At 34.3% G+C, this 15,917-nt stretch overlaps 1 protein-coding gene across 1 annotated transcript; it reads right to left on the reverse strand.

The window, feature by feature from the left end:
* Positions 1 to 12,943: 12,943 nt before the first annotated feature.
* Positions 12,944 to 14,903, reverse strand: LOC136800871 (uncharacterized). The gene is made up of 4 exons (XM_067057480.1): positions 14,653 to 14,903; positions 14,117 to 14,206; positions 13,800 to 13,895; positions 12,944 to 13,041 (listed from the first exon to the last, which is right to left on the reverse strand). The coding sequence occupies exons 1-4, from the start codon at positions 14,708 to 14,710 to the stop codon at positions 12,944 to 12,946; spliced, it is 342 nt and encodes a 113-aa protein (XP_066913581.1). The 5' UTR covers positions 14,711 to 14,903.
* Between the last annotated feature and the right edge of the window lie 1,014 nt (positions 14,904 to 15,917).

The following is a 15,917-nucleotide window of genomic DNA, read 5'->3' on the forward strand; positions in this document are numbered from 1 at the left end:
CTCTTAGATAAAAAAGCACACTTGACTTCTTCAAAATATGAACATTTAAGTCGAGAGGAGGTGTAAAAGTTGGTGAAAGTCAGCTATTAAACATACCAGACCCTCCCACAACCGACTAAAGACTAAAGTTTACAACAAAGGAATTCTCTTAGAAGGACGATTTCCGAAAGCATGATACTCCTTTCAAGAAGAACCCTTCGAACATCTTCCTATTTTTTTAATTGGGATAAATTTTGACCTGTGCAGATATGGATAATTTGAGATTATTTGCAAAATTTTGGTTAGGCCACCTGCGTGATTGGTGTTTACAGCCCAGAATGTAATTTTGGTATAATCACACGATGGGTTATTTTTTCTTATTTGGCGCACCCTCAAAGAGAGCAATTAATCGTTAATTGCATCCTGTAGAGAGCAATTAATCGTTAATCACACTCTTCGATGCCGCGCCAATGTTTACAAAATTGATTTTAATGTTTTTTCTTACATTTTCTTACATCGAAGGTATTAATTGCATTCGAAATATATTCTGTGAGAAAGAAAATCAATAAACAACGATAAAAGAAAGACACAGAGAGAAGAGAAAAATATAAAACTCTCAATGTAATTTATGTAATTTACTTTCCTAACTGGGAAAATGTAGTGACAGCCATTGTGCGATTAGCTCGTAATCACATAATAACTCGTACAATTCGAAAATTGCACTCGTGATTTTTTTGTTTCAAATTTCGAGTCCTTTCGGACTCGGAAAATTAATAACAAAAAAATTACTCGTGCAATTATATTCGAATTGCACTCGTTATCGTGTGATCAAAGATTTATTATACACTGGATAAACAACTCATAAAACGATGGAGAGCGATCATTGTATTTTCATTGTTTCAGAAAACAATTGATGTTCAAGCTTTGTCCGCAAACGACAACTGTCATGGCGGCTCGAAGATGTCTGATTTAAAAAAAATTTTATCAGTCTTATTTTTAAAAAGTTCTCTAGCTCTTTCTTTTTGTACATTTGCAGAAAAAAAAGTTTGAAAGTAAGGCTAGCATACCAAGCTGGATACATTTGTGAAATCTGGTGTGAGAAAATCATCATTAGACAAGAAATTTAGACAAAATGCTTATAGTGACATGAAGTTTTCAATTGGAAATATCTTTCCAACACTGTCCCCAGAAAAGCTGAAATTAGCATACATAAGACTTGAGTGTCTTGGCTCCACTGTGGTATGAAAATCCTTTGGAGGCACGTGGTGGCAAGGTGGTTTTTTTGAGGTTGAAGTTTGAAAATTTCCGGTGTCAACATTCAATTTCTTATACACAACACGTCTCTTGCATCTTTCTCACAGCTTGAAACGTCATAAAGACTTATAATTATCAATTAAGTGGAAGAATCTGACTCTCACAGGAAAGTTTTAAGTCTCTTTTGGGAATTGGATGAGTGGTTTTCGATAAGAAATGCAATAAAAATGCTTCGAAAAAAACATTTAGTGAGGGAAGGAGAGTGAACAATAATATCATTACTGCGGACATAGCTAGTACACGAGAAATCGGCAAAAATCTGTTACTTGTATATCCAGTGTATAATAAATCCTTGGTGTAATTACATATACAAATCACATATTAAAAAAAACTGAATTAGTCTCTAAATGCAGGCATACAAACAGATTTATTCTAAAGAACTATAAATCAGTCCCTCCGGACAAATAGTTTTTATTTGCACCTTTTCAACTTTTTAATCATGTACATTATGTAATCACTATCCTATTATGTTTTATATTTTAGCGCTTTATTTAGATATTCCCTTTGGGACTAGGTATTTCGATTTCTACAAGTAGAATTTGTCCGTAGAAAAATTTTTATCCACATCTGATGATCGCCTTGTGCGTGAAACACAGTGTAATGTTTGTTTTTAATATTTGAAGAGAAATATATGAAACAAATCACATATTGATAGATTGGCTCGTTCGATTTTTCTGAAGGATTGTTTGTCAAATAAAAGAGATTAGTAATGGAAATAAAATTGGTCCCATAAATATTTGGTACTTTGCAGACTGGTCTGTAAAATACACGTCCACCCCCTGCCGGAATTCAGGGACCTCTCAAATCAGCTAAATTTTTGTTTTGTTGTGATTCGAATTAACTTATTCCGTTTCGCGATTCGCGATGCATTTTTGGAAATGTACGACGCAAAAATTTTAAAACTCAGCAAAATCGCGATACAACATATAAAATATTTTACAGCTCACTAAGTCAGTTTTATTAAAAACTCAATCCAAATATTTTCTAGCAAAATTTAACTTTTTTTATGTTTACAAGGAATAATAACCAATTTATATACATATTCAACATTTTTCTGGAGCTTTGCCCTCTAAATTCCTCAAACCATCAGCTTCATGAATGCACAACTTATCTATTAGCAACTGGATCTAAATCTAAACAGCCCCCTCAAAGTGTTTAGAAAAATCCCTGAGCACCTGTTTTAACTTTTTAAGTCAGTTTCTTCCTTCCAAAAATAAACGAAAAATTTATTTATATTTAAATTCTGAGGCAAAGCAACATTATAATTTCAAAGTCTACCTTAGATCTCCCAAATTTTTTTTTCCGAAATTCAAAACAGACCAACATTTATTTGCACTTTAGTTTAGTTTTAATACAAGGAAGATATAAATAACCATGTCTCTTAGAAGAACTCTCAAACCTACATATGAATTCTTATAATATCTTGGAATTAATGAACTATCTCTACACTTCACCATCCATCATAGCCCCACGTTTTCCTACCTATAAAACACCATCAATAGAAATGCTTTTTAAATGACTGGCGTAAAGACATTGCTGCTAATTTCAACAAGACTCCATTCTTATAATCACTTGGAATTATTGAACTATCTCTACACTTCACCATCCATCATAGCCCCACGTTTTCCTACCTATAAAACACCATCAATAGAAATGCTTTTTAAATGACTGGCATAAAGACATTGCTACTAATTTTAACAAGACTCCATTCTTATAATCACTTGGATTTATTGAACTATCTCTACACTTCACCATCCATCATAGCCCCACGTTTTCCTACCTAGAAAACACCATCAATAGAAATGCTTTTTAAATGACTGGCGTAAAGACATTGCTGCTAATTTCAACAAGACTCCATTCTTATAATCACTTGGAATTATTGAACTATCTCTACACTTCACCATCCATCATAGCCCCACGTTTTCCTACCTATAAAACACCATCAATAGAAATGCTTTTTGAATGACTGGCGTAAAGACATTGCTGCTAATTTCAACAAGACTCCATTCTTATAATCACTTGGAATTATTGAACTATCTCTACACTTCACCATCCATCATAGCCCCACGTTTTTCTACCTAGAAAACACCATCAATAGAAATGCTTTTTGAATGACTGGCGTAAAGACATTGCTGCTAATTTCAACAAGACTCCATTCTTATAATCACTTGGAATTATTGAACTATCTCTACACTTCACCATCCATCATAGCCCCACGTTTTCCTACCTAGAAAACACCATCAATAGAAATGCTTTTTAAATGACTGGCGTAAAGACATTGCTGCTAATTTCAACAAGACTCCATTCTTATAATCACTTGGATTTATTGAACTATCTCTACACTTCACCATCCATCATAGCCCCACGTTTTCCTACCTAGAAAACACCATCAATAGAAATGCTTTTTAAATGACTGGCGTAAAGACATTGCTGCTAATTTCAACAAGACTCCATTCTTATAATCACTTGAATTATTGAACTATCTCTACACTTCACCATCCATCATAGCCCCACGTTTTCCTACCTATAAAACACCATCAATAGAAATGCTTTTTGAATGACTGGCGTAAAGACATTGCTGCTAATTTCAACAAGACTCCATTCTTATAATCACTTGGAATTATTGAACTATCTCTACACTTCACCATCCATCATAGCCCCACGTTTTCCTACCTATAAAACACCATCAATAGAAATGCTTTTTGAATGACTGGCGTAAAGACATTGCTGCTAATTTCAACAAGACTCCATTCTTATAATCACTTGGAATTATTGAACTATCTCTACACTTCACCATCCATCATAGCCCCACGTTTTTCTACCTAGAAAACACCATCAATAGAAATGCTTTTTGAATGACTGGCGTAAAGACATTGCTGCTAATTTCAACAAGACTCCATTCTTATAATCACTTGGAATTATTGAACTATCTCTACACTTCACCATCCATCATAGCCCCACGTTTTCCTACCTAGAAAACACCATCAAAACAAATGCTTTTTGAATGACTGGCGTAAAGACATTGCTGCTAAATTCAACAAGACTCCATTCTTATAATATCTTGGAATTAATGAACTATCTCTACACTTCACCATCCATCATAGCCCCACGTTTTCCTATCTAGAAAACACCATCAATAAAAATACTTTTTGAATGACTGGCGTTGAGACATTGCTGCTAATTTCAACAACACTCCACTGTGTGATCGCTCTACATTTCAAATTTTCACCTTGACAATGGCACTATTCCTGAACCCATTATATACCTTATGGCACCCATTACATACCTTCTTATAGCACCCATTTTGGCACAACAATAAAGTTAAAACAAGATATAACCAAATTAAACCAACGATTTTGAAAACAAAGCAAACCAGTACTAGTATATTATGGTATACTAGCCGTCGCAGCGCCATCCAAGCCGACTCTTTAACAAATACATAAGCTGGCTGTCATTATTGAGAAATCAAATGGATTTCTTACTTCTTACTTCTTATTCTTATGAGAATTATGTAAATGACTTCTTGTATTTTTCAAAGAAAATGAACAACAGCATTTTCTTTTATATTTCTCGGGTAACTTAATGCATGTCCCAGAATTGCATTAATTTTTCCGCCCCAGTTCCAGTCCCTAAGCCATAACAAACTACAGTATACATTTTTGGAAGCGTATTTGGATGTAGAATACCGTATTCGGTGTAACTTAAATTTTTTCTCAGTATAATTAGACATTATCTTAAGAAAACCTGATTATGACGTCATAATTTAAAAAAGTTGAATATCTCAAGAACTAATACTCGAAACTTTATGAAATTTGAATTTCATTCATCAAGGAATTTAAGTTAAGGCTGAAAATTGATGCGAGAGTGGGAGAGTTCGGATTTAAGCGTATTATAATATAGATATCAAAAGAGTACCTGAAACTCAAAAGCACACCACATCAAATTCAGGATTTGTAACTAATGCAAAGACGATTCCGTGGATAAAATATATATGGTGAAGATCAGAGATCTGACCTCAAGGAGAGAAAGTGTTGAAAATACGAAATAAAATAAAGATGAAACATAAAAAGGCACTAATATTTTTATAATTATACGTTTTTTTCCATTTTTTTGAATTTTTCTAAATATATAATCAAACCAACCAGCCAACATCCTGTCAAGAAATGAGAATTTTATGCGAAAAAGAACCAACAAACCAATAGACTAAAGTTTAAAAAGCCAAGCAGAAGAAAAACACAAACACCAAACCCCACTCAAAAACCCAACCAATGCCCTCTGAGGTCCCTGACTTGCGACAGGTGCCAGCGGCGTTAAAACATGTTTTATGACGTCCAACATCAGCCTCCAGATTGCATAACCCTTGAACCGACCCGCAGTCCAAACAAACTAACAAACATAGAAAAATAAACAAAAACTCCCACACAAATACAAAGAAACAAAAAAGGGTAAACAACAGACAAGAACAAGAACAAGACAAACGACAAAAAACACAATTTTTTTAAAAAGTAGGCCCAGAACCCGGTTCGACACCTAAAGTCCGTGCAGCCGTCTGTACGGGAAAGAACGAAAAAGAAATGACTGAGAAAACTAACATACAATACATAATAAAAAAAATTAAAAAAAAAAAAAGTTTCAATTTTTCAAAAATGCAGTTGCGCTAAAAAACCATTTAAAGATATATATACAACAAAGTTTCTAAATTTTTCACATGATGCTATACTAAATCTGTAAAAGTGCAATATTTGAATATTGTTTAAAAATGATACCGCCCAAATCGATACCATAAAAGACAAGTCTTGATTGAATTCTCATCCTCCTCTCACCTCTCACCATTGTAAAATATCACCAAGAAATATTCTTTTGTCAAAAGGCTCTACTCAATTCCTTTATCATCACCATATGCTTTCATTTTTCCACACTATAAGTCATTCTCTGATTATACTAATGCTCAAATTGAAATCTATGTCAAAACTTTTCAACATAATTAAGAACAACATCAATCAAATTCCCCACTTCTTTGACAACAAGGGTTCACACCATTGAGTTTCAAGCCCGAAGGCCTAGAGGCGAAACTTTAACCTTTCTCAGGCAAGAGAATTGAAGCCACTTATTTCCCACCCAAAACGCGCATAGAACGCGTCGTAATCATGACGACGGATTGTATCTAGCGGTTCCTTTGTTTTCGTGGAGGACTACATTTTTTGAAATCTAGCGATAGATTTTAGTTTCAATCTGGCGTTTGTGTAAAAACTACGCGCGGGCGTTCTGGATGGGAAAATAAGTGATTTCATTTCCCATCTTGGAGTCTCGCCTCTAGCCCTTAGGGCTTGAAACTCAATGGTTCAAACTCACAACCCAATGGAATAAAAATCCAAACTGTGACCACTAAGTAACCTACAAAAAAGGAGAATTTTCATAGACTGTTTTTTTTTCTCTACTTTCTGATGAGTCCTTCATTGTGTCCATCCACAAACCACATAGAGAGAGAAATAAGACTAAATAAGATAAGATAAGATGTGAACACCCACTCATACAGGGATCTATACCACACCATCAGAAAACTAACCAATAAATCAACGGTACAATGCCTTTTACAAACCTTCAGCTAGTAAAACCCAAATCACTCCTGCACCTTTTTCCAAAAGGTATTTCGAGGCTGAAATTTTCTGAAAAATAAAGATTATTCAGGCTTTGAGCCAAGTTAAGTTTATTGACCATCAAACGATCATTCAGAACACAAATAGTGACAATCTATTAAAAATGAGTCGTTTTCTTATAAAATGCTCTTGAAATTTATTCTTTCATATTCAAGACTTCGCGAGCAAAAAAAACATCTATCTCATCAAAAAATTGAGCAATTTGGCTAAGATCATTGATGTATGTTTATTAATAGTGATTCTTATAGATAAAGATCCGTTTTTTGAGCTGAAACTGGCTGAAAAACTTATTCTGCTTGAGCCATCTTTTACCTACTTTCAAGCAAAAAAGCCTGTTTGGCCGTTTTTGGCGGCTTAGTTTTTGAAATTTCCCCAAAATTTCTTCTCCAAAAATCGAGCTCCGTCACGTTCGAGGGTTTATAGTTATGCATCTTTGTGCAAAAAATCATAAAAAATGAAAGAGCCAATCTCAAGAAAAGCTACCCCTAAAGTAATTGTGCTTATAAAAAAATATCGGATTTGGGCAGTTTTTCTATAAAAACACGCCAATCAACCAAAAATTTCCTGTTTCTACAACACCACACATATTCTTCAAAAGTAAGACCTCACATCCGCACCAACTTGGGTGTTGCGATTTTGTCATCTCAGAGAAGAAGTCCCATTGCATTGTTTTTCGCGCGCGCGTTCTATTTTGCGCCAATCAAATTGCGTCACGCATTCGAAAGATTCGAAAATGTTGCAATCAAAATCAAAACAAAAAGTTCCATTTGTGACTTGTCAGTTTGGCTTTTGAAAAGAACACATTGAGCTTTTCAAAAAATAAAACCTTTAATTATTACTCTCATTCTAAAAATAAAACCTGAGAATGAAGGAAAGTTGTAAAATTAATTAAGTTGAGATTTGATTGGAAGAGTATGTATGTAGAGAAATGGAATGCTTGTTTGCTTCAGTTTTCGCTGTAGACTTTTCCTGCCTTCGAAATTCAGTTTTCGAAGGTAGCCTTTATTATTTATCCAAACTTTCTTCTTATCAAATGGTGATTCATTTTGGATATGAAAAACTCCCAAGGATGCCCAGTAAGTTTTTTTTTAATTTGGAGATGAAAAAAATGGCAAAAAAGGCTGAGCTAGAGAAAACTGTCGGCCATTGTACGAAAAAGGGATTCCTTTCGAAGTTTCTTCCAGTAAGACTATTTTATACAGTACAATATTTGAAAATTAAGCTGCTAGTTTGAAAATCACAACCCAGCTCGATGGATATTTACTTTGTTTTAGCTCAATTGTAAATATGTTTTGGATTTGTAACTGCTTTGAGTTCTTTATAAAATTAAAAACTAATACTCATGCCAAAATTTCCTATGTCCTTGTCAAAATCTAAAATCTAGATTTTAGAAACGTTACACAAAATTTTATCTTATACCCTCTCTTCTCGTTCAAAAAACCACCACATTCCTTCATAAGGAAACCCCCAAACATTATACATATTTGGAAAGCCCTTTGATTATACTTTTCGAATGTTTTGTCACTCTAATTATTCTATATGGCTAAAGCGGGTTTTCCCTTGACTTGTAAACAAACATTGAAGCTTTCGACCGTAAAACATGCAACATTTTCAAAACGAAAATTCTGTAGAATGTTGACTTAAAGTATTTGTATTATACCTTTTGAATAGCCCTAAAGCCTGAACTTTCAGAAACGATTGTCACTATTAAAGATAAAACTGCCATGATCACTGTAAAAACCTTGGAACACGATAGGAATTTCAGATTTTTGTTAAAAAAGTCAGTGAAGTTCAGAGGCTGTAGTAGTCCACAAATCTTTGGAGTTTAAGAGAGTCCCAAATAAAAACCATAATGGTCGAGCACACAAATTATGATTTTTTCAGAATATATACATTTCATAATTAAAGTGATTATAAACACCTAAAAAATTGATATTACAGTGGGCTGAATCGTTAAATATGACCCGCGCGCCATTTCTGACGTGATTTCGAACGTTTTACCCCCGTCTTTTTGACGTTTATGATTCGAACGTCAAAATTAGGAAACCCTATTCGGCGCGATGATGAGCAGAAAAAACATCTATCTCATAAAATAAATTGAGTAATTTGACTAAGAACATTGATATATGCTTATTAATAGTGATTCTTATAGATAAACATGCGTTTTTTAAGGCAACAATTTTTTTTTGCAAAAATCTGCTTGAGCCATCTGTTACCTATGATGGTACCCTACTTTCATGCAAAAAATCAGAAAAAATTAATGATCCAATTTTTCACAAAGTCCAAAAAGCCTGGTTTTTAGTCGTTTTTTGGCCTTTATAGTTACACATCTTTTTGCAAAAAAACTAATGAGCCAATCTCGAGAAAAGCTGGTAACTAACGAACGAACGAACAAACGGACAGAGGTTTAATTTATAGGACCTACACCGGGGTAGGTCCAAAAACGTGTAGATCATAATAAAAACCCATTTTCCTTCAAAAATACAGAAACTTAATTTTTTCTAAATACTAAAGAATATTTTCCTTTGAAAATACGGATGAATAGAAATATTTAGGGAAATTGTCTCTGAACAGGACAAAATTAATGACTACTTCAAGAAAACACCAGATAGATCATTGATCAATCTAGCTCTTTGAAAATCAAGTACCTCATTTTCTCGATCTCGAAATCTGTCCCGATGGAATAGCTATCTTTCGTAAAGACACACACACTGGTCAGTACCAACCAGCACACTCTTTCGTACCCTGGAAATGGAAAACTGCATGGATGCGATCTTTGATCACGAGGGCAAAGAAACTCTGCTCAAAGAACAAGCTTCATCCTGAACTCGAGATGATAAAGAAATTCGCTTCCTGGAACAAATATCCAAAATCCGTCATCAATGCAATGATTAAACGTGTCCTGTCAATCTAAAGACAAACCAATACCGATGATGACAAAGAAAAAAGGTATATACTTTAATGTTCATTATGCTGGTGACGTTGGTGATCAACTTGTAAAGCATGTTGGCGAAAACTTAGTCGTTTACCCAAAGAAAGGGTAAATTTTGTAACAAATATTCAGTGACTAAACTCTCTTCTTCACAAATATGAAAGATAAGATAAAAAGTCTTAGCAAGTCGTACGTTATTTATGAATTCGCCTGCCCCGGTTGTACCGCATCTACATCGGTTTGACAAACGTACCCTCTCCCAGAGAACAAAGGAACATGCGACACGTGACGAATCATCAATCAAGTCGCACGTTGATAATTGCCTGGAATGTGAACACTTATTTGGTATCAATAACCTCCTTTTAAATGATGTCGATGGTGATGAATTCAAATTAAATTTAATCAGAGACAACACCAAAGTAATGTAATATATGGTGATACATATACATTAGAATTTAGAGAAGCCTTTTGTATTAAACAAAAGAAGCCTACCTTGAATCATGGACTTAAGGCCTCCAAGGAGCTTCAATTATTTTAATTAATTATATTTTTATTACATTGACACATATCGCTTCTATTGCGTCTCTATTCCCCTTAGTCCTTCTTTTTTGTTTTAGCAATCGTTTTATTCCCTTGATGCATTTCATAATTTTTCTAATTTTACTGAACTTGTACATAAAGTAATGCTTTTAGAATTTCATTTTACTCTGTCTTGATAATGATTTAGCAAGTGAATCGAAATATCGACCATATTTTACATCATGTGTTATTCTTTTTGATAACTTAAATTTTGAGTTTCTCGAAGATGCACCTATTCGGAATTTGTTTTCTTCTTTATTCATTAGCTCAGTTAACAANTTTCAGTTGATTTATATTTAATATACACTTAATCTACGATAAGTCGACAATGTTTATCTTCATACCTTAAGTCGACACAATTACTTTGGAAAAATAACGGCACATAGCAACAGGATTTGATATAGTTAAGGCTTTTGAACTATCAAAATTTTCTGTCAAGCCTAGCTTTTTGAGGAATTAGCAATTGAAGAAAAAATGTCGACTTAACGATTTGTATTCAACAAGTGTCGACCTTGCGTAAAAAATAGATATTAGATCGGGTTAAAGTCGACATTTTAAAAATGATCGCCCTTTAGTCAAAATTAAACAAAAGTGCTCAAATTACTGAAATCGAACTATGTTTCCGCGTATCGTGGAAAAAAAGCTAACCTAGCTAAAAAGATTAAAGTATTTGGAATTACAACATTAGGTCGACACAGAAAATTTTCAAACTAATTGCATTAGGTCGACAAATATGGTTTTTCAAAGTGAACATTAGGTCAACATATTTTGCATCTAAGAAATTCTGAGTAAAATGTAGCTTTAGGTGAGAGCTTTTACAAAATGAACATTAGGTAGACAATGCTGTCTTTCCATAACCAACTTTATGTTGACACATAAATTTGTGAATCAACAATCTGGTCAATCTAAACTTGTAACATTAGAAATTGGAAATTTTGAGTCAATACGCAGGTTTCTAATTAGCTCTCGGCATTTAAAAAAAGGGAAACTTTGAAACGTGACTCATAACCTTTGACAATAACATTTCTAACTAAATGAACATTAGGTCTACAATTTTAGTTATGTATAATGCATACACAACTTTAGGTCGACAAATTTTTCAAGTGCAACTCAAAGCCGACAAAAAGATTATTTGGAACATTAGGTTGAATATTCAATGCAAAAACAACTTTAGGTCGTCACAATGATTTATAAATCAATATTGGGTCTACAATTCAATTGGCATTTACGAATCGGAATGATCGAAATGTTGCATTACACTCGACAAAAATATTTCGAAGTAAATGGACATTAGGTCGACATTACGAAGAATTATAACTAACCCTTAGGTCGACAATTAAAATTTCCAAACAAGGTCGTGGAAAGATTCAAGAACAATCCGAGTACAAGAAGGTTTAAATTTTTTCTGTTAACAGTCAAAAAGCGTGATAGAAATATTTTACAAGAAAGTTAGTTGAAATATCAAACACCAGGAATTAGTTTCAAAATTGAATGCACGGGGTCTTGCCGTTGGGGAAATGGAAGAATTCCAACCTATCACAAGGTCATTGTTAAATCCTCAAATTGAGCTAGATTTTGCAACCCCGCTAGCTCTGAAACGTACTGCTATGACCACTTACATGATGTCAATCTACATGGGCAAAAAGTAGAAAGTCGCAGACGGAAAAGCGCAAACAAAAAGGCTTTTCTAATACAAAAATGACCGGTTTTCAATCTATTTTGAATGTTATTGCTTCGATTTAAGTTGTAAAAGTTTTTAGCTTGCGAGGTTTTTGCGATGACCGAGGACATTTAACAGTAAAACCATAGCAAAACCATAAAAATTCCAAAGAAAAACTGACCTTTTTTAGGAACTTTTAAATAACAAAATACAAACATTAAGGTAACATCAGACATTAAAATCATCCTAGTGGAATCTGTATGAACCAGTTGTCCATAATCTCAAAAAGTTTAGTGGATACTCTTAGGTTCCAAATAAACGGGGGGGGGGGGGGTTGGTTTTTCTAGATTTTAATAAACTGGGGGGACCTAATGGCCAGGGGGTTGGAAATTGTACTTCTAAAACCCAAAAATAAGGTAAAAATAGGCTAAAATCAGGCTATTTAGAGCAAAACAAGGGGCCTTCTCTTTGACAGCTGGAAGTATTCTTAGAAATTAATAAACGGGGGGGTCCTAATAAGGTCGGGGGGGGGGTTGGAAAATTAAAATCGAAAAATTAACAAGCGGGCAAGCGGGGGGGGGGGCATTTATTTGGAACCCAAGATTAGTTTTCCAACATTTCTTTGATGACCAAGTCTCGAAATTTTAATGTTTTAAAGAAGAAACAAAAACAAATCTGTAACAACTGTCAATATGCAAAATTTCCATTTACAAACTTGCAAGCAATCAACTAGTAAGTCCCATCAAAATTACATTTCCATTTCTTTTGCTCGTTTAGCAACTCGTTTATCGATTTCTGTCTGTTCCTTATTAGCTTTTTTTTTTATTGCGTTTCTTTCGTTGTTAATCCGGATCTGACTTTTCCATACAACCGTTCATCTTCACCATTTTTCTTCATGAAATCCATCATTTCTTCTTTAGCTAAAGAAAGTTAAATCATTGTTTGCAACTTAAATCGAAGCAATTATATTCAAACCAGAGTAAGCCAACAGTAAAAGTTCTCCATCGTAATTCGATAGTGCTGCATTTTTAATGAAAAACAAATCTAACGTTCATTTTTCGAAAATTTTCCAACCCCTGGACCTTATTGAGATCCCCCCGTTTATTAATTTTTAAGAATATTTTCAGCTGTCAAAAGTTTGGTACTCACGCATTTGAAAAAGTGGCGTTTAACACTAGTCGCGTGAGTTTAACAATAGACGCACCGCGCGAACGCACGCGACTAAGAAAAAAATGTCCTAGTGAGTACACTCATTAGTCGCGGGCGTTTAGTGTTAAACACCTGCGTTTAATGTTAAACGTTCGTACTTAATGAAAAAAAAGTTAAACGCACATATAAAAAAATTTCGATACGTGCGACTAAGGTTCAAAGGCACCGCAATGTAAACAAGATCAATTTTTTTCAATTCTTTTGTAATTTTAGATTTTTTACTTTCGATTTCGTTTCAGTTTTCCCCTCTTTTTCTATCTCTCTTTGCAGAAAAGCTCCCAGCAGAGAAATCCCAGTGAGTACATAGATGATCTGAAAAATTAAACGCCCGCGACTAGTGTTAAACGCCACTTTTTCAAATACGTGAGTACCAAGCTTTATTTTGCTCTACTAAATAGTCTTATTTCAGCTTATTTTAACTTTATTTTTGTATTTTATATTTTGTATCAAGTAAAAAAAAAGAACTTACTTGGCATTTTTCGTTTTTCTGTTCTTCTTACAAACCCTCCAAAGGTTTTAATGAAGTCAAGTTTTAAAGGTTCACTCCATTTAAACGTTCTCATCGCTGTAAAAGTCAAATTACAAATTAAATTCATTTTTGAGATTGACAAAAGAACTCCAGGCCAGGAGAGGGCACGTGGAATCCGAACTCATATATATCTTGCGTTAGAGAAGACGACTTTTCATGCAGTGAAGGAATTGATCGAATTGCAGCGAATTGGTCAGAATTGATTGATTATTTTGCTAGGTAACATTTCAAATCAATCAAATGTCTATCAAACTTACTCTGGATTGGGTCATCTTCGCTATCAGACGAGCTATGGTCGCTTTCAACTGCTGCAGCCTTTCTCTTTCTCCTGGGATGTTTCCTTTCACCTAATAATGAAATTAATGCGATAATCTTTAATACATCTCAGTACCAATAACATTCTCATTCAGCTGCCAAAGAAACACTTTAGCCTCGGAGGTCATTCGATAATGAACATAGAATGCAGAAGGGTCCAGCCCCAGCTCTTTTCAGGGGGACTAATGAAAATGCCCCCACCCACCTTTATGAAAACCAAAAACATTATGTTTTAAAGTTCCTAAACAAAATAAACAACAAGGTCACCTAATTGACATATCACAACCAAAAGCGCTTAAAAGGTATATAAATTAGAAATTTGATAGAATTGATTTTTTGAAATTATTTGAATTCAGTTCAGCCCCAGTTTGATTACTCAATACTTAGCCCCCCTCCTGAGCTCATGGGGAGGGTCATTCTATGATGAATAAGGGGAAGATTAAAATTTAAAAAATCGAAAATTGTGGAGTACCCATACCATTATTAGTTGTTGTTTTCTTTTGATCGGTCGATTGAGATGATGTGGTAGCATTCATTTGCGAGTCTAATCCCTCAGAATTTGATGGCCATTAATTCTTATCGATGAGAGATAAATACTCTCCTGTTTTGGCTAACTGCTGTTCAGCCTGAGGGATTTGATACACGAATCTGTTCATTTCCTCAGAGTGACCAAAGTGATCATATGATAGGTTTCGGTCAGTTTCGGTAAGATTAAACGCGCCCATTATGGAAGAACTCTATGGCGATTTAATGTGCCATTGATTTTTGACTCTATACCGGCCTTTTTGCAGCATGTTGTCAGTGATTGCCAGCCCTCGCAGTGCAGCAAACTGTTACCAGTTGATGGAAAGGCGTACTTGTTGTTGCTTGATACCCCAGCATCGCTCCTGACTTTATCATCGCACAAAAATATCATTGCATCAACCGTGTCAGGTCGGATAAACACACATACCTTAAGTGAAAAAAAATACGAGAATTAATTAATGCCGAATAGATTACCATTGATTTCTGTAAAGAAAAAAGCTAAAAAAACTTGACTTTCTTATGTTGATGAACCATAAATCTGCCCCAAAATTACTCTTTCAGTTAATGATAACTAACACCCCTGTCTCACAGCCCCGTTGGAACTTTTTCCTCATTGGGGATAAAAGTTCCAATTGAAATCCCATTTGGGATAGAAATTCTATTTTGCTAAAGGTTAAAAAATTCAGTGGGGGTGATTTGTGTAACTTTGAAACATTGAATTTTGAATAAGGATGAAATAAAAGTTAATTTTCAAGTGGAGCTGAAATTCTAGGGTATTATCCTACCAGGGATGATTTTTTTTTAAATGTTCCAATAGGGCTGGGATTCCAGTTTTACACCCATTTCATGTTTACCTAATTGAGAAAACTACTTCCTTTGTTAGACTTAAATTTTAAACTTTTAGGCAGAAATCTAATTTAAACTCAAAATATTCAATTAAAAGTCCAAAACTATCAAATTGATAATTTCTCAAGTTATTAAGAAGTAGGAATACGTTAAGAATATTTTCACCCTCAATTTCGACAATTGCTTGAGAATACTTAACCCTCATCCAAAGTTCACTATTCTTATTTTAAAATAGCGTGTAGGGGTGTATTTTAAGAAAATTTCATGACTGAATTTCGTTAAGGTACCTGCTTCTCGCCTTTCCCTTCTTGGTACGTGATCCGGTTTTTTGGATGTTAGCCAGTGTAAGAATCACAGCTGACGTCATATTTA

This window comes from Clytia hemisphaerica, unplaced genomic scaffold (genome assembly GCF_902728285.1).
Source record: "Clytia hemisphaerica strain Z4C2 unplaced genomic scaffold, Clytia hemisphaerica genome assembly, whole genome shotgun sequence".
NCBI classification, from domain to species: domain Eukaryota; kingdom Metazoa; phylum Cnidaria; class Hydrozoa; order Leptothecata; family Clytiidae; genus Clytia; species Clytia hemisphaerica.

Excerpts from the sequence above, each read along its gene's own strand:
- LOC136800871 (XM_067057480.1), bottom strand. The coding sequence starts at position 14,710 with ATGAATGCTACCACATCATCTCAATCGACCGATCAAAAGAAAACAACA. Across the intron at positions 14,207-14,652 it reads GAAAACAACAACTAATAATG|GTGAAAGGAAACATCCCAGG; the intron begins GTATGGGTACTC and ends TTTCATTATTAG. Across the intron at positions 13,896-14,116 it reads CGAAGATGACCCAATCCAGA|CGATGAGAACGTTTAAATGG; the intron begins GTAAGTTTGATA and ends TGACTTTTACAG.